Here is a 19,309-nt window from a genome sequence, read left to right on the forward strand (position 1 = left end):
AGAGCAAATGCTCTTAAAAATGGATTAAAGTGTTCAAACACAATGACCAGTTATTATTTGATAAAATAAATATGCTCATTACCACTTTCTTTTGCTTTACATGTAATCTTGTGGAAAATAGGTAAGAAATAGTCAATGGTGGGAAATATCTGAGAAAATCAAAAATTCACTTAGGATACTAAATGTCAAAAAAAGTGTTCAAAATTCCTGTCTATTAATTGGGGCAGAGGGGCAGGTAATGTTGTTTTGTAAGATAACATAAACGTTATCTAAAGTATTTGTCTATCAATGTATTTTTGTGTTTACTTTTAATATTGTTTTGTTGTTTCATATTTTTAAAGTTTTATCATAATTACTTACCAATGTATGTCATTTTTTCCTAGAAAATTCTATTTCTAAGCAAAGTAAAAATTATTTCATATGTTGAGAAATAAAAAAACACAAAGAAATACACCAAAATAATAACTATGCATTTCAGAACACACAGGTCAGAGGAAATTCTCAGTTCTCTAGTTTTAAATATTTACGTCCTATTGTTGTTCATTTAAAATTTTAATTGTAAAAAGTAATTAATATTATCTCATTTTTAAAAAAACCTCTGCAAATTTAATGTTATCTGACAGGTCTCTTTGGAAAGAAAATAATGAAGGAAAATTAATTTGATCTCATTTTTAAGAATCATACATATGCAGCTTTAAGAGAAATACATATTTCTCATAAAAAAAAGTCTGAAAAAAGTAAACTATAATGTTTACGGGGGTTAGTTCAGGATGAAGAGGTTACAGGTGATCTTGATTTTCTTGGTTTTTTTTTTAACCCCCCTCCCCCAGTTTTCTGGAGTTTTTTTCTCCTGAATTTTATACAGTGAGTAGGAATCTAGTATGATAAAAATAATACTAAAGCTGTTTTTATATTAGAAAAATTCTGGTTAACATTTTGAAATAAAAAATTAAATTGGTTCAAAGTGGTTCAAACTTTAAGTGTCTTGGGATAGATTTTTAAACTTTTAGTTTCCCTACCATCTATCTTGGTTTTTAACCTCACTTTTTAGGAAAAGAATACCTATCAGTTAACAATTAGATGAAGTAACTTTTTCTAGATTGAAAAAAAAAAAATCCTAAAGAGTTGACAGTTCGGCCGTCAAGAGAATGGTACTCTGGCATACATAAGAATCCAAAAATTAGTTTATCTTGCAGAAAAGGATGAACATCTTAAGATTAAAAAGCACTTCTAAAAAATATAATTGTGTTCACCCCCAACTTCCTAGGAAAATCTATCTCATTGTTGGAAATCTTCATTCATTCATTCATTCATATGGTCAACCTTTAATTTCTGATAGAAAGTAATATCTCAGTAAATGTGCTCCGGTTTTGTTTATTCTTAGAAAAGCTCGCTTCAAGTCCGATCCCTGACACCTTGTCCTCTACAATGGGCCAAACTCCTATTTATCCCATACGTATAAATAATCTGGAGCAATGGTACCAAAATATGCTCAATTTTAGCCTTCAACTGCAAATGTCTCATCCGTATTTCAGAAACCTCATTCAGCTGTAGACAACCGGTTTTCCATTTTTAACTTAAACAACTTCTAAGATCATCAACAAATTATCCTGCTCGGAGCCTAACACTTTTGAGGCGCTTAAATGGAAATCCTCGTTGTCGTTGTCGTTGCTGTCGTCTAAGCATCCTTCTTCATCAGGATTTCAGACGCTGGCGACTCCCTGCAATTTTATCTAACGTAAAATACGTATGTCTCTGGGCATAGATGCACACAAACATTTGCGGCAGAATCTCGGCAACACGCTCGAAAGGATTAAACCTGCGGTTACCGGGACTAAACGTGCTCACTCTCTCCGCAAGATTTAGAGAAACGTAACGTTGCAGGGAGAACGAGGGCTCTGGGTGAACCTTGTAATCAGCGCCAAGAGGCCATAGCTGGGAGCCTCCGGAGGCCCCCGGCGCGCTGGAGGCTTCCACAGCTGCTTTTAATTGTTTTTGCTTTTCAAAACAGCGCACTTGGTGGGGCCCCTGTCCTCGGCGCTGGCCGCCGGCCGGGGTCGCCCGACCCGAGCGCGCCCTGCTTAGCTCCCGGTGTTTCCCGACCCCGCGTCCCCGCTCCAGAAAACCCAAGAAAACACGACCTCGCCGCCGCCCAGAAAACGCTCTTAGGAACAAGGGGGGAATTAGGTGTTTCAAAGGCACGTTTCTGTGCTCTCTCCGGACCGAATGCAAGGAAAAGAGGGAAAGGAGGCGACTGTGTGGAAGGGGACGCAGCCTGGCCCCCATTTCCTATGGCTTGTCTCCGGGCCGCAGCGCCCCACTCGTGTGGTAACGACCCCCCAGGAAAATGGGCCACAGCCCCCGAGTCTTTGCAGCTGGGGGATGAGGAAAGGTCCACCACCAGGGCTGGGAAACTGGGGGCGAGGGTGAGGGGGCGGGGGTGGTAGGAAGGGGAACTGGAGCGGGAATCTCTGCGAGCTCTGGGCAGGGAGGGGCCGCGGGGGCGCAGAGAAAAGAGGCCAGGGGGCAAGCCTGGGAAGGGACTCCCTGGGCCGGGGACCGGGGTGCGGGGTGCGGTGGAAGGGGGCAGCGAGAGGGGAGGACACCCGGGAGGTGCGCCCAGATACCCCCAAACCCGGGCGGGGGATGGGGAGGCGGCGGCCTGTGGGCCCCAGGACCTCCCGTCGCGCGCGGGCCACTAACCTGTCAGCAAGAAGGTGCCAGTGGTCGCGGGGCTCATCCTGCGTGTCCCCCGACCCTGTCCCGTCCAAGCACAAGGGTCTCCCAGCTCCCACCACCGGGGCAATTGCATTCTTGGCCTGGCTAGGCCGGCCGTCCTCGATTCTCCCTCCCCTCCCCTCCCTTTCTTCTTTCCTCCCAGCTTGGCCGGTTCAGCATCAGCATCCTGCACCCCCTCCTTAATCCCGCACTCCCTCTAGCGGCGGGCCCGCGTAGCGCGGCCGCCGCCCCCACCCCCACCCCCATCCCCCCTCCGCCCCCGCTCCCCTCCGCCCCCCTACCCCGCGGAGCACGCTGGGATTTGGCGCCCCCCTCCTCTGTTCAGCCTATATAAGGCTCCCTGTCGGCGCTCCCGGTACACGCGCTTCAACTTCGGTTGGTGTGTGTCGAAGAAACCTGACTGCGACCTGGGGAGAACAGCGAAGAGGGTCCACCGAGCCTCGCCAGAGGTCCGCTGAGCGGGCTCGCGTCCGGAGCCACTCCGGGCCGCGGAGCACCCGGCGGAACCCACGCCTGGCACAGGTGTGGGACCCCGTCCTCCTGTCTTCGCAGAGGAGTCCTCGCGTGGTGAGTATGCGGTGAGGATGTTTCTTTTATTAAGATCACATTCATCCCCTGTCCTCCTCGGGAGCTGCGGGAGATGCAGTAGTGCCCCTAAAGGTCTCCACGCAAATCTTGTCACGCCTTCACCGGCCGAACCCCCAAAACAGAGTGCAGAAACCAAGCCTCCAGGGCTTTGATTTCCAGGACTCAAGTCCAGATAAGGGCTGTAGACGGACATGAGCTGCGGACAGACATGAGCTGCAGACGGACATGAGCTACAGACCGATGTGCAATTTGCTCTTCGAATGCGCTACGTGGTGATAGGCGCTACAAACTAAGTGGCGCTTCAATGCGCTCTAAGGGGGTAAGCGCTTCAGATGCGCTGTAGACTGGCGCTTCAGATGCGCTACAGGCTGATGGGTGCTTCAATGCGCTACAAACTGATAAGCGCGTCAAATGCGCTGTAGACGGATGGGCGCTTCAGTTGCGCTACAAGCTGATGGGCACTTCAATGCGCTACAAACCATTATGAACTGCAGCAGTGTATGAGCTGCAGACTGATGACTGATTCACGCTTTAAACGCGTTACAGAATCTGAGCTGCCGAAGCTTAGCGCTACAGAAATGATACCATTAGCACTACAACAGCGCTTCATTGTGCTACGAGGCACAGGAACTGCAGAGGTACATGAACTGCAGAGAATTCACACCTAAAATGCGCTACAAAGTAATAACAGCTGCAGAGGTAGATAAGCTGCGCTGTTTTACGCTACAAAGAAACCAGCTGGAAGGGGACAAGAGCTGCAGAGTAAGATTACGGTCTTCTTAGAGGGGGACCCCACCCTTTGTCTCCAACACACCTTTTGGAATGGCTCCCACTATGTTTTTCTGCAGGACGGTTGTCTGCATGATGGTGCTGTTAGACAAAATGGAGCCCCGGGCAAAAATTAGTGTTTAACATTCTGCCCACACCGTTCCTGCTATAGCAGTGGAGTGGAGGGGCACTGACTTGAGCGTAAAAGGGAATCTTTTGGTGGTGGCAGAGCGGGCTGCCTTGCCTAGTTGCGCTCGATTGAAGTGGCGGTGTAGTTGTAAAGGTGGCGCGAATTGGCGTCCAGCAACAGTTTGTGGAAACTGTTGGGTTTGCTTAGTATGGGGGGCGGGGGTTGGATCTGGGGGTGATTGCTCTTGTTGCATGAAATGAATCTGGCCGTGGAGGCTGGTGGGAGGGGCTTGGGAAGGGGGGGGATCCTGGGAGAGGCAAACAGCCAGTCTCAGGCCCGCCCCGCCCATTCTAGCGCGCCTTCTCTGCAGTACCTGCTCAGAGCGTGCCGAGCGCCTCCCAGCGCCTACTCGGAGCGCGCCTCCTCTGCAGCGCGCCTTCCCAGAGCGCGCCTTCCAGACCCTTTCTCCCCAGCCCCGCCTCTCCCTGAGCCCCCTCCTCTGTGGGGGCTCCCCCAAGCCCCGCCTCCTTTGAGGCCGCTCCCCCAAGCCCCGCCTCCTTTGAGGCCGCTCCCCCAGGCCCCCCCCCCCCCGCCCCGCCGTTCCCTGAGCCCGCCTCTTCTGAGGCCACTCCTCCACGCCCCGCTTCTCCCTGAGCCCGCCTCCTCTGAGGCTGCTCCCCCACACCCCCGCCTGTCCCTAGGCCCGCCTCCTCCGAGGTGGTCCCCCCAGACACTGCCTCTCCAAAGCTTGGCCCCTCCCTGGGCTAGCCTCTTGCGTGGTGGCCTGCGGCCCCGCCTCCTGGAGCCCGCCTGCGCCTGCGCAGTGAGAGCCCCCAGCCCCTCCCTACAGGCCCACCTCCTCTGCGCTTGCGCGCCTTCACTGCTTTTACTGCCTGAGCCTGGCTGCGCAGCCCCTCCCACCTGCGGTTTCTCGGCGGCGCCGATTTTGCTCTCTATCCACTGGTGTCTAATAAATATAAGAATAATAAATAAGAACAATTAGCAACAATGGTGATAATACCTGGGATTTACAAGCACTTTTTACGAGTGCTTTGCATATATTAAATGACATCATTCCACAATTAAATACTTGATAGTGGTTTATGAAAGCTACTTCTGCTCAGATCTGGATGGTGCCTCTAAGGGCAATCCAGCTAAAAGTTTTTACTACAAATGAAAAATAAACTGTTTTAAATACTTTTCACATTTAAGGGTTTTTTGAGACACTGTGGACATTTGTGGTGGCTTATTGGAATCAGATTCTTCGATGGATACAAAATAAGGAACGACTTGAACTGTGTTTCATAGGAGTTTTAAGTGGCTTATTGGTACTGTTGGCTTGGCCTTGGGGCAAGGATGAGGTGTTTATCTGTGTGCCTGTGAAGCTGGGGTTTTTTTTCTGGGCACTCTAGGGGATTAGCCCTGGCTAACTTGCCTACATATTTATTGTGCCTGGCACATGGTAGGCATTCATTAAATATATGTTAAGTGACCAGTGTGAATTGGCTGATTCAGTGCCTTCTTTGGTGTCTGCAGGTGTTTTCTGGATTTTTTTCCCCTGGTGCTTTGCTGTCCAGGATTGTCTAAGGCATTGCTTGCCTTTTCTCTCACTTAACTGGATCCTTTAAAAATAAAAAAAAAGTACATTTTTAAACTCTAATAATGTAAGCTGTAATTATAATACAAAACTATACGTATTTAAGATATTCAAAATAGCTTTTTAAAAGTAAAAACAAGCTAATTGCCTATTTAAATTCAGGGTGAGTGGACTACTTCATGGTATATAATTGTCATATTTACATTTTGTATAATGTAACATAAAGTGGTTACATTAAAAAAATAGATTGGAGGGTTTTAGCTGGCATTATAAAACATACACATAAAACAAATTGATGCCTTACCTCCAGTCAGATGTTCCATGTTTATGTTTCTAATAAAATGAAGAAATTTTAAAACCTGGTTTCATATATTGTAAGCCATAAGCCAGGACTCTGACTCCCAAATATCTGTCACCCACCCCCCAATAAATATGCAGTTTATATATCTTTACATATTTATACTTGTGGTAATTACAGCTTTCAGTTAATTCCCAGCCCCCCTGTCACCCTACCCCCACCTCCTTTCAAAATTCTATGTTTTTTAAAGTTCAGAACAATGGTAAAAATATGCATATTAATATAATTTGCATTTCACAAATAGTACACATGGTACTAAAAAAAGAAATTGGGACATTTGAAAATGTAAAGCAATTAAGAGTTGCTTAATGAAGTGTCATTTTCTAATGAGATGTTTAATGTGCAGTGTTTTTTGGCTACTGTTACTTTTTGGTGTGTTTGGGGAACAAGTTTTTAGAAGTCTTCAGGAAGAGTCAAAGGTCAATCAAATGTATTTAATTCCTATATAGACTAACACTGGATTCTTTTTCATGTGTAAAGGTGACATCTATCCCATGTGACTTGGCTCAGTACTGTGTGTCATTTCAGGTTTTAGGAATGGGGCCTTTGGACCTGACCTCCACAATCCAGCCCCTAGTTAAGGGGTGGGAGGTGCAAATGGAGTCACAGTGCTCCTGTTCCCAAATTAACTGGTGGTCTAGTTGCTATTTAAATATTTTTAAGCTTTATTTACATTGAATGTTAACCTGCCTGCCCACTATCCTATGTTTTTTAAAGGTTACACTACTCTTCTCTGGGCAGTTATCTCCTTTAGGATTTAGAATCCCACACCAAAATTAAAAATCCCAGGGGTGGGTACCTGATGCCTGATCTTGGTAAAGGTCAGGGGTCTCACACTGGTGACCTTGCAAGTCAAATAAGGCCCTTAATTTATTTGACCAGCACTGGATTAAAAATATTTTAAAGAATTGAATGTTTCTGGGGAGGGGACATGCATCCCTACATTACATAGTCACCAGCCCACTCCTTATTGTCTTAACTCCAGTTTCTTCTCACTTTTATGTTACCTTCCTGTCTACTAAAATCATTTGCATTTTAACCCCTTATTGATCTTTTGATTCCTTAAACAATATACAATGATTGTTTGCTGATTTCTGAATGTGTTGTTATATCTGTCCTATTATTATGTTTTGCAGATATTAAAACCATGAGACTGGGACCTCAGTAAAGCTCCCCCCCAGTGACTGTGATTGACATGTGGGTTGTTAACCTTCCTGACCTGGGTCAGGCAACGCCAGGCCGTGCTATGAAGGCCTTTCCAGAAGTTTTCTAAGTTTTCAAAGTATTAATGTCTAGATACAGAAGTGGCACTTGAGTCACCTGACTTGTGTTTATTATTTTTTAATGGGACATTAAAGCTTTTAATTTAAAAAAATAAAGGTTTTAATTTAATAAATCAAAATCACACTATTTTGTGACTAATCCAGGGCCTCATTTTTTTTCTTGTACCCTATTGATTGAAATATTAGCTATTTTTCACATAACTTCTTTGAATGACACATTTATCTTTGTGGGCTTTAATTAATATAATTAATTTAGTGTCCATTATTGCCTTGATGGATCAGAGAAGAACAGGTGACCAGGAATGCCAAGTTAAAATTTAGTGAATGGGCAGTCTGCCTGCTTTACAAATTATGTTTTTAAACTTTTGAGCGCTTTCCTAAAGTTTTCCAAATATGAGAACTTAATGCTCATTTAAAAATTATAAAAAGTTAAAATTAAGTTACTATAAATGCATTTAACCCTCATTTTAGGAAGTACATAAACACTGCTGGATTTATTGTATGTGTGATTTATTGTCACCATACCCATAATTAAGACCTTAATCCCCCAAACCCCCAATGCCCCCATATTGCTACTCACCACCTAGGAGTACAGCCCTATCCTGCTCTAAATTATAAACTTTTGGGTGGGACTGTGCTGACAAATCTTGTTTAAAAACCAGAAGTTGGAAACTGGTGACCTGCAAATCAAATGAGGCCCTGGATTTGTTTGGCCAACAGGGTATTCCCCCCTCCCCCCCAAAAAAGTAATGTCTTTAGGTGGGAAATGCCTGCCTGGGTTGCCATAGTTGCAGCCCCTCCCTGTTTTAATCTTAGCCTCTTTACACAGAAAGTTACCTTTCTTATTAATATCAGCTAACAGTTGTTAAGTATTCACTGCTTTACCTGCAGTACCTAATTAAATCCATACTGTAAATTTGAGGTATTCTAAAACTTTCTGGGCTTTTTTGACTGTCCCATTTAATAGCCTAGCTCTTCCTAGGAGGCATCAATTAACATTTGTTGATGAACTGCATAATAAGGAGAGAGGCCGATACACACGTTGCTGCTCAGTGCCACTTCTGTCCCGAAGGGAATTCTCTCTGGGGAATCAGATTATGTTGGATTTAGACAATCTTGTGGGTTTTGTGACCCTTGTTGTTGTTGTTTGTTTTGATAATCAGTAACCTTCACCATGGAGGTAGTGCCCTCCTCCCTCCCAGCTGATGATTTTAATCCCCCACCCTTTTTTTTTTTTTTTTTTTTTCGGTTCCCTATTGGCTGGATTATTAGCTCTTTTTCAGGTAACTTGTCTAATAACAATTATCATTTTGGCTTTGTGTTTTTAATTTGGTCTCCATCTTTGACTTGAAAGTTTCTTGCTGTGCCCTCTTGATCCAAACTGGTATTTTAGAATGTCTCCGCATTCTTTTCTGGTCAGCGAAGGTAAACTTGCTGTTGATACCGTTATGCATTGTTGTTGAATCATAATAGGTGACATTTGATGAGGGAAAAGGTCATTTGGACATTAAAAAGTAGGGTGCTTTTTGTTACTACCTATTGTCTTAATTAACTTCCTTCTCCCTTTTGCAAGATCTGTTTGTTTATTAAATATTAATGTAAGCAAGTAGAGCAAAGAGATACTTTAAATACTCATGTATTTAAAGTATTTTAGTGGATACTTTAAATACTCATGTATTTAAAGTATCTTAATGGCTACTTTAAATACTCATGTATTTAAGGTACTTTAGTGGCTACTTTAACTGCTAAAATCTTTTTTGTAGTGTGCTGCTTTGAACGTGTCTGATAAACTTCTGCTTTTATCTTCCTTTACAGAAACAAAAAGCTTTTGAAAACAAAACGAAGAAAGGGTGGAAGAGGAGGCCAGGATCAGGGCCTCCATCCCCACAGGAGCGAAGCTACACCTGGGAGGTCTCCTCCCACGCCAACCCTCACCCTGGGGCCCGACTGCCCACCTCCTCCTCCTCCTCCTCCCCCCAACGGCCCCTCCTCCTCCTCTTCCTCCTGCTCCTCCTCCTCTTCCTCTTCTTCATCCTCACGCAGCGCCCCAAGGGGCCAGTACATCCCCAACCTGGCCGAACGAAGGCGAGACGATCTCTCTGAAGAGATCAACAACCTCCGAGAGAAGGTCATGAAGCAGTCCGAGGAGAACAACAACCTGCAGAACCAGGTGCAGAAGCTCACAGAGGAGAACACCTCGCTGCGTGAGCAAGTGGAGCCCGCCCCTCCGGACGAGGAGGACGACCTCGAGCTCCGAGGTGCTGCAGCCGCCGCCGCCCCACCCACCCCGCTGGAGGAGGAGTGCCCGGACGACCTTCCTGAGAAGTTTGACGGCAACCCCGACATGCTGGTCCCCTTCATGGCCCAGTGCCAGCTCTTCATGGAAAAGAGCACCAGAGATTTCTCCGTCGACCGCGTCCGCGTCTGCTTCGTGACCAGCATGATGACCGGCCGTGCCGCCCGCTGGGCCTCCGCCAAGCTGGAGCGATCCCACTACCTGATGCACAACTACCCAGCCTTCATGACCGAAATGAAGCACGTCTTTGAAGACCCGCAGAGGCGGGAGGCTGCCAAGCGCAAGATCAGGCGCCTGCGCCAAGGCATGGGGTCCGTCATCGACTACTCCAACGCCTTCCAGATGATTGCCCAGGACCTGGATTGGAACGAGCCCGCGCTGATCGACCAGTACCACGAGGGCCTCAGCGACCACATCCAGGCCGAGCTGTCGCGCCTCGAGGTCGCCAAGTCGCTGTCGGCGCTGATCGGCCAGTGCATCCACATCGAGAGACGGCTGGCCAGAGCGGCCGCCGCGCGCAAGCCGCGCTCCCCGCCGCGCGCGCTCGTGCTGCCGCACCTCGCGGGCCACCACCAGGTGGATCCCACCGAGCCGGTGGGCGGCGCCCGCATGCGCCTGACGCAGGAAGAAAAGGAGAGGCGCCGGAAGCTGAACCTCTGCCTCTACTGCGGCAACGGAGGTCACTACGCCGACAACTGTCCTGCCAAGGCCTCCAAGGCTTCGCCGGCGGGAAACTCCCCGGCCCCGCTGTAGAGGGACCTTCAGCGACCGGGCCAGAAATAATAAGGTCCCCACAAGATGATGCTTCATCTCCGCACTTGCAAGTGATGCTCCAGATTCATCTCCCGGGCAGACACACCCTGTTCGTCCGCGCCATGATCGACTCTGGTGCTTCCGGCAACTTCATCGATCACGAATACGTTGCCCAAAACGGAATTCCTCTGAGGGTCAAGGACTGGCCGATACTCGTAGAAGCGATCGACGGGCGTCCCATAGCATCGGGCCCCGTGGTCCACGAAACGCACGACCTGATAGTCGACCTGGGAGATCACCGTGAGGTGCTGTCGTTCGACGTGACTCAGTCTCCCTTCTTCCCCGTCGTCCTGGGCGTGCGCTGGCTGAGCACACACGATCCCAACATCACGTGGAGCACCCGATCCATCGTCTTTGATTCCGAATATTGCCGATACCACTGCCGGATGTATTCCCCGATACCTCCGTCGCTCCCACCACCAGCACAGCCGTCGTTTTACTACCCGGTGGATGGATACCGCGTTTACCAACCCGTGAGGTATTACTACGTCCAGAATGTGTACACTCCGGTGGATGAAAACGTCTACCCAGACCACCGCCTGGTCGACCCGACCATAGAAATGATCCCTGGAGCGCACAGTATCCCCAGCGGACACGTGTACTCCCTGTCCGAACCCGAGATGGCAGCCCTGCGAGATTTCGTGGCCAGAAACGTCAAGGATGGGCTCATCACTCCAACCATCGCCCCTAACGGAGCCCAGGTTCTCCAGGTGAAAAGGGGGTGGAAACTGCAAGTGTCCTACGACTGCCGAGCTCCCAACAGCTTCACCATCCAGAATCAGTATCCTCGACTCTCTATTCCAAATTTGGATGACCAGGCTCACCTGGCGACCTACACGGAGTATGTACCTCAAATACCTGGATACCAGACGTACCCCACGTACGCCACGTACCCGACCTACCCAGTAGGATTCGCCTGGTACCCAGTGGGGCGAGATGGGCATGGACGATCGCTCTATGTCCCCGTGATGATCACTTGGAATCCGCATTGGTACCGCCAGCCTCCGGTGCCCCAGTATCCGCCGCCGCAGCCGCCGCCGCCGCCTCCGCCGCCGCCGCCGCCGCCGTCCTACAGCACCATGTAAACACCTGTCGTGTCCTTCAGGATCTCTGCCCTCACACTGCACTCCTGTTCGGCTTCTCAATCGGTGACTGTGTGCGTACGTAGGCTACTGCATCTTCGGGCCAGCCTGAGGCACAGCCCTCGCTGCAATGGCTATAGGAAGGTCAGAGCCACCCTGGACTGGCACACACCCTAAAAAGCAAGCTCTCCGAGAGCGACAGAATATTTACCAACGAATTTTCTCTCAGTTTTCCACCTTAACTGCCAGCCTAACTAAAATTCGTCGTAAGTTTACTTCCCAGCGAATCCTGGAAGCCTGGGTTTTACCTGCTGAAACTCACTCTCTGTCACCATCTAAATTAATGGGCTGCCAGATCCCATGATTGACATTTACAGAGAAGCTGATGCGAACACAGGAAATGCCGATTGCTTTTTGGAGGGGGAGACGGAGACGGAGGAGGAGGAGGAGAAGGACATGACTTTTCTTGCAGTTTCGGTACTCTTTAACATCCCTGGAGGACCGACGCCTTATTAAGGAAGCCAAGTTTGTTGGTGCAGTGTAAGGTGGCTTCCGCGATCTGTTTTGCTGCACCTTTAGAAACTTCACCATCTTCAAACTCCACTTTCATGGTTCCGTTAAATCTCAAGGAGCAGCAACTCGACCGGTTCTCCCAGGAGCAGGCAAAGCCCCTGCAACAGAAACACCTCAGGCCTCAGAAGGGAAGTGCTCTCTCAGATGGGACTCTTGCATGTTTAGAGTGTGCCTTCACACCCTGGTGCAAATCACACGTACCCAAGAACTCTGGCTTTCTCACAACACCTTACCATCATCATGCCAGTAATGGCTTCCACAAAATGTTAAACCTGGTAACCAGAGACTGTTGGTGGCTCGTGTGTCAGATGTTTATGAAGCATCACTACCTTTCCATCATGTAGGAGAGCTAATGAGTAGCAAATCAGAAGGACGCCCAACCAGTACTCAACTCTTAAGAGACTCTGAGTTAACGTTAACAACTTGTCCTGGTACTTCAGAAGGAATTTTGGAGCGTTGTTGTTATTGGCTGGAAGAGGGTCACCTGAAGTCTTGGAAGCATCTCTCCATATGTCTGCCTCCATATGCATCTGGGCATTTCATCACCAGTCCCCTCACTAGACTGTAGCATTAGGATGCTTAGAGAGGGGACATGAACTTAGCACCCAGACCCACACTCCTATGCCTGCGAGGGATATCTTTGAAGAAGAAGAATTGGGGCGCTGGACACTGTCTTGAAGATACGGACTTCTTTAGTGAGCTTTACATCCAGAGGGTGACCTGATGGGTAACCACCTTAAAGGATCAGAGTTCACACAGTGGAAAGGGGTCCCCTTTAGAGGATGGAGACAAAACTAAGCTGCCAACGAAATGAAAGGCCTCAAGCGACTCAAAGCAACAGACAACACAAGCGTTGTCTTCAGTCCAGTGATGACATCTAGTCTCCTGGATGCTTTGTGCTAACCTGGGACTGCCTGACTTCTTTACCTGGTCTTTTGCTACTACCTTGAACTGTTTGTCTAACCTCTCTCTTTCTGTTTAATTCTTTACTACTGCCACTAACCCTGCTGCAGGATTTGTGTCATCTTTCCTGCCTGGTTGCTGAGACTCCCATTTTGCTGCCATGCACGGAGAAGAAAGAGGCAGGCTTCAAGGGGCTTGTGTTTCAGTACGCAACCTCCAATTGCCAAAACACAGTTTGAGCAGTAGACAACATGGTATATATTTCAAGTTGCTAATCATGAAAAGGAGTCTAACGGTGAAGTTTCATTTTTCATCAACATCATCTTTCACACATTCATTACCCTCCACCCTTATTCTTGCATGTTTAAATACTTAAAAGTTTTAGCCGTAGGTTACTAGTGTCTTTTAACAGTGTTTTAAAGTGATGACTGCTTTCAGAAGTTATTTCCATTGAATTACAAACTACTATCAAATTCTTATTGTTGAACTAATTAAAATTGATAAGTAACATAGTGTAAAATATTTCTTGACTGTGAACTTCTCTTACAACACTGTGAATGAGAGGCTCCTCAGAACTGGAGTATTTGTAAAATAGTTCATCCTGTTCATCTTCAATCTTCTAGCTTAACGTCGTATAGGACTTCAATTTTATCAATTGGGCCTTTAAAAAAAAATCACACAAAAAGAGATACAAATTCAAAGAAGATACCTAATTGGCTACTTTCTCTTCAATGGAATCTGAAAGCTTGTCAATCACTCATGTGTTTTCGAGTAATTACTTTGAAAATGGTGCGTTTGTGCTTCTGGACTCTTTTGAAGCGTCACTTCAGTTTACCTCAGATCAATCCATCATCCATACATTTGAATTCAAGTTGTTTTGTGTCAAATTTACAGTTGTCGATTGATTTTCAAGCTGCAGAGGGCCTAGAAATAGGTCATTGTCTGCAGCCCTGGCATGAGCACACGGACATTTGCCATCCCTGCAAGCAAGTCCGGAGGGGTCGACCAACAACAGCGACGGTCAGGCAGAGCATGGTGGTGTGGGTCAACGACTCATGGATGAAGACCCTGACCCACATTTGGCTGTTCAGTAAAGCTCGTGAAAAACTGTTGGCAGTGTGTTCTATGCCTTATTGATATATATAATATCTATAAATGTAGGTGTTAAGGATAAGTAATTTCAAATTTATTCTATAGTATCAGAATTTAATAAGTTTCCTTTCACTCACTGAATTTATTTTGTTGCTGTTAATTATGTTAATCGAATACCTTTTTTGACATTTTCCCCACAAAATGTCTTTATTCATAAGGAAGGAAAGAGCAAAGAAATTAAATCTCTAAGGGAATTAGAAAGGGAGCAAAATAAAGCCTAAAGAACATAAATCAAAACATCAGAATTATTAAGCAAAGCTGCCATTCACCTTTTCGAAACAAACTGGCAAATTTGGTTAACTTTTCACCCAAATATTCGGTCTTAATTAAATCAAGGAAGAAGATATGAGCTCCTGTTGTTAGACACACCCGGAGAGAACTAATGAAGGTCATCATGCTAAGATATTGAGATGGAGGAAGTTTACATGCATTTCTGAAGGGTCAGTTTAGTCTGAGCAATGAGGTATTTGTATTAGATGCTAGAAAATGGAGAATTCGTTTGATTCAATCATGAGAGGTGACATAAGGAACTTGTGCACGAAACAAAGAGGGGCACGTCTACATGGTGCAGTCTGGATTTCTGTTTAAGTTCGCAGGTACCTCTTGGGCTCCTGAATTGATCCGGTTGTCATCCACCACAGACATCGAAGGTCAGCTACGATTCCAAGATTGGCAACAGAGAACATTCTGCTGGAAAGACCTGGGCAAACACGAAGGACCACCTGCTGAGATGAAGCGCTGGGTGGGAACCGTGCTACGTTTTCATCTGAAGAATGAGCATCTAGTGGGACTTGAAAGTTCTTTGTTGTTTCAGATTGTAGAATGCGATTGATGGAATTAGTCTGTGGACATTGCATTGTTTTTATTTCTTTATGTAATCATTTTAAGTAATAGGGGATATATATAATTATTTTAGGGTGGGAGGGACTAAGTAATCTTAGGTGGGTGGGGTTAGTTTAAAAGTTAGCATGATATTATGTATTAGATAACTCTAAGTGGACATGTGTACTTACTTGTGATCCTTTACCCTATGATTGTTACCCTTAAAGCTTGCAAATAAACTCAGAGGGAACTACAGGGAGATGAACCTATTTAGAGCAAATTGGACATGGATAAAACTCTAGTGGGAAAAAGTTCAAAAGTGATTGGATGAATAGTTTAAAAGAGGCTCTTTGCCCTGGGTGTTAACTACAGGGATCCAGATTGTGAGCAAAGCCTTTGAAGAATCAGGACAAGTAGATACTCTTTGAGAAATTCTTGCCGGAATAAAATTGGTAATGATGGATGGTAAATATTCATAGAAGTTACAGAAAAGTGATGAAGAAGAACCCTGTCTGTGGGCCTCCTACTTAACCCCTGCCTCTTCTCCCTACCCCAGCCACCTCCCTACCCTTCCCCATTTTATTGCTGTATTTCTATTTACTAATATTGTATTGATGTTATAATAAAAATTCAATAAATAAAGATTTAGTGGTTAAGTGCAAACTGTGTCCTGATCATTTCAGCATTGTCCACCAACATCAAAGGAATGTGGGAGGAACAGAGAGGGGACGTTGCAGCAGTGAGGGTGGGGTGGTAAGGAGGGTGGGGGCGGAAGGGAGTTGGGAAGCAATGGAGGTGGAGGGATAATGAGGAGGGTGGGGGAAGGAAGAGAGGAGGGTGGAGCAGGGTGGGGGGTCTAGGAGTCTAGAGGGAGGGTGGGAATAAGTTCAGAAGTGGGGGATGGTATAAAGAACAGGTAAATCAAACAACCCAATGTCCATTATCCAGGATACCCCAGGAAATCAACTAAATCACTCCTGGCTTCAAAATTTTATATATAAAATAAAAATAACACCATGCACTGCTGATACAATATAAAATCTTTAAGATGCAAAGCTTTAACATATAAAGCCACATAATAGTGATTCTTTTGACCTATAAAAAATTTATATTTAATATAAGTTCCTCATGGAAGACTTAATATTTATTAATAGAAAAATTATCTGGGGCAGCCCAGGTGGCTCAGCGTTTTAGCACTGCCTTCAGCCCAGGGCGTGATCCTAGAGACCCAAGATCGAGTCCCACGTTGGGCTCCCTGCATGGAGCCTGCTTCTCCCTCTGCCTGTGCCTCTCTGCCTCTCTCTCTCTGTGTCTCTCATGAATAAATAAATAAAATATTTTTTAAAAATTATCAAACTATTAGGACTGAAAGGAAGACATACTAATAAAGTAAAATGGTGATGTGCAGGAAATGAGCATCAGATTTTTAAAATACCAGTTAACACTAAAAGAGTGATCATGAAGGTTAAGAAAAGTGACAGATGAAGTCCATGAGGAATTCATCCTATTATATTTCAAAACATAATGACATCAGAGTTGTAATAAGTTGCATATAGAAAACTTTAAAAAGGGACTTTAATGTACCAGTTTCAAAAAGTTGCTGGGTTCATATGACATGGTGGTCATATAAACACGGTTTATGGGAAGGATACATGAAGATGGTGATTAAATAGAAAGAGCTGGAACTAATGATGAAAACACACAATTAAAACTGTCTCCCCTTGGAAGGGGCTACCCTGGATAGTTATCCATTCAGCCCAGAGTACACAGATTTCCGCAGGTGTGCAGAGTGGTGCGTGGAATTGGGGAAATTGGGAGAGGGAGCACAAGCGAAAGCCTATCAAGTGCCTGCGAGGGGAAGTACTTAAAATTTAAACAATATGGTGAAAAGCTATCAACCACATCACTTTGAAAGAAAATGGAAATATCCTATTCATCCCCTTTTTGCGACACCGAGGCCCCTCCCACTCCTGACCCTCACCTCTTTCCATAAACCATGTGATTAAAGAAAACTTAAGGGAAACATACAAAAAGGTGCTGAGCCTCAAGATTGTATTAGATTACGCAACTTGATCACAAGGCTAGTCTGGAACATTAACCTTATTTTGTACAACAATGGCAATATTTGTTAAAATCCATTAACAGATTTACAAAAAAAAGTGGCTTCCAGAAAGATATCAACAAGGTTTGGTAGCTATAGGAATAACATAAAGAATCCCTTTTATTCAACATAGTTGAGGCCAATAATTAATTAAAACAATTGTTTAAAATGAGGACCACACTACTTAAAACACAAATATACTAATTTCATAAACATACTTTCATTGATCAATTTTTTTTGAGAGAAAATATAAGCAGGGGGTAGGAAGGGGCAGAGAGAGAAAATCATAAGCAGGGGCTCAATCTAATAACCCTGATGTCATGACCCATAGGTCATGACCTGAGCCAAATAAGGAGGCGGACACTTAACAGACTAAGCCACCCAGGTATCCTGGTCAATCTTGATAGAAACCTATGTTTCACTGATTGGAGCGCTTACCTTTCTATTTTTTTTAAATTTATTTATTCATGAGAGACACAGAGAGAGGCAGAGACAGAGAGGCAGAGACACAGACAGAGAGAGAAAGGGGCTCTATACAGGGAGCCTGATGTGGGATTCAATCGCGGGTCTCCAGGATCACACCCCAGGCCCAAGGGGCACTAAACCGCTGAGCTACCCAGGCTGCCCCCTTACCTTTCTTGAATAAATTATATTAGTAATACAAAATAAGTTACACAACCATGAGAAATCATACAACTTTTAAAAACACATAAAAATAATCAAATATGACTGTGGAGAAGAATCACTTCTTCTAAACCATACATCAAAAAGTACACTAACAAATTCCAGATAAATCAAGAATACAAAAAGGGAGAAGAGCTTAATAGTGGGGAAAGATAAAATTATTCATGGAATAATAATCAAAACTAAGATGAATGATTTTGAATTCATAAATAACATGCATGACACAAGAAAATATTTGGTACATATCTGTAAAATATGTAATATAACTTATTACTGAAGCACCTAATATTTTCTTGAAGAAATAAATACCGATACGCAGCCCCCACCCTTAACTCCTTTTCCATATTCTTTGAATATACATAGGAAAGAATCTGGACAGAAATAAATAAGTATGTGTATGTCTGTGTGTGTGTCTGTGTCCATATATTTATTGATTTCCACCTTCTTTAAATATATGTAAAAAAAAGAATTGGAGTGGAAGTAAATAAATGTGTGTGTCTGTGTGTGTGTGTGTGTGTGTGTGTGTGTATCTGTAAATTTATTGATTTCTGGCTTCTTTAAATATATATAGAAAAGTACCTAGAGATTAAATAAACGTGTGTTTATGTGTGTGCCTGCACACGTACTCATCTGTGTGTGTCTGTGTGTCTGTATATTTATTGATTTCTGGATTTAAATATATACAGTAAAAAATATGATTATAAATTATTTAGTGTTTGTGCCTCTGTATATTTATTGATCTCTCGCTTCTTGAAATATATATAAAAAAGAATGTGGATGGAAATAAAGTGTGTATGTGTCTGTGTGCCCTTGTCTGTGTCTGTATATATATATATATATATATATATATATATATATGTATATATATATTTTTAAAAATTTCTTTCTTTCTTTTTTTAAAGATTTATTTTTATTTATTTATGATAGAGAGAGAGAGAGGCAGAGACATAGGCAGAGGGAGAAGCAGGCTCCTTGCCGGGAGCCCGATGCGGGACTCGATGCCGGGACTCCAGGATCCGCCCTGGGCCAAAGGCAGGTGCAAAACCGCTGAGCCACCCAGGGATCCCCAAAATTTTATTATTTAAAAGAGAGAGGAATGGGACGGGAACAAGGAGAAGGAGAGAGTTTTTTAAGCTGGCTGGGTGCTGAGCGCAGAAGAGCCCAACAAGGGGCTTAACCTCACCACCCCGAGATCACAACCTGGTCCAAAACAGAGTTGGTTACCTTACTGACTGTGCCACCCAGACACCCCTGTATCTGTATGTTAATTGACTAATGGGCTCTTTGAATATATGTAGAAAAGAATCTCAATGAAAATCAATGAATTTATGCATTAATTTATGCATGCATAAATTAAATGCACTTCTGTCTATATGTATATCTGTATACTTATTGATTTCTATCTTCTTTAAATATATAT

The 19,309-nt window shown here is 44.8% G+C and overlaps 2 protein-coding genes across 9 annotated transcripts in view; one reads left to right on the forward strand and one right to left on the reverse strand.

Annotated features, from left to right (window-relative positions):
* SGCE (sarcoglycan epsilon) overlaps positions 1-2,914 on the reverse strand; it is a 69,163-nt gene extending 66,249 nt beyond the window's left edge. For 2 of the 8 annotated variants that reach the window (XM_072764291.1, XM_026003780.2), the window contains exon 1: positions 2,704-2,901. In XM_072764291.1, the coding sequence (XP_072620392.1) occupies positions 2,704-2,812 (109 nt within the window). In that variant the 5' untranslated portion in view covers positions 2,813-2,901. Of the gene's footprint in view, positions 1-2,703 lie in introns of all 8 variants that reach the window. The other 6 variants (XM_026003776.2, XM_026003775.2, XM_026003779.2 and 3 more) reach the window with 4 other exon arrangements.
* Positions 2,915-3,079: 165 nt separating this feature from the next.
* PEG10 (paternally expressed 10) lies at positions 3,080-15,767 on the forward strand. The gene is given in 3 exon segments (XM_026003782.2): positions 3,080-3,317; positions 9,279-10,483; positions 10,486-15,767. Coding segments are annotated over 3 exon segments (2,382 nt in total). The 5' UTR covers positions 3,080-3,312; the 3' UTR covers positions 11,658-15,767.
* Positions 15,768-19,309: the final 3,542 nt, after the last annotated feature.

The sequence above is a fragment of the Vulpes vulpes genome, chromosome 7, assembly GCF_048418805.1.
Source record: "Vulpes vulpes isolate BD-2025 chromosome 7, VulVul3, whole genome shotgun sequence".
In the NCBI taxonomy this organism is placed as follows: Eukaryota; Metazoa; Chordata; class Mammalia; order Carnivora; family Canidae; genus Vulpes; species Vulpes vulpes.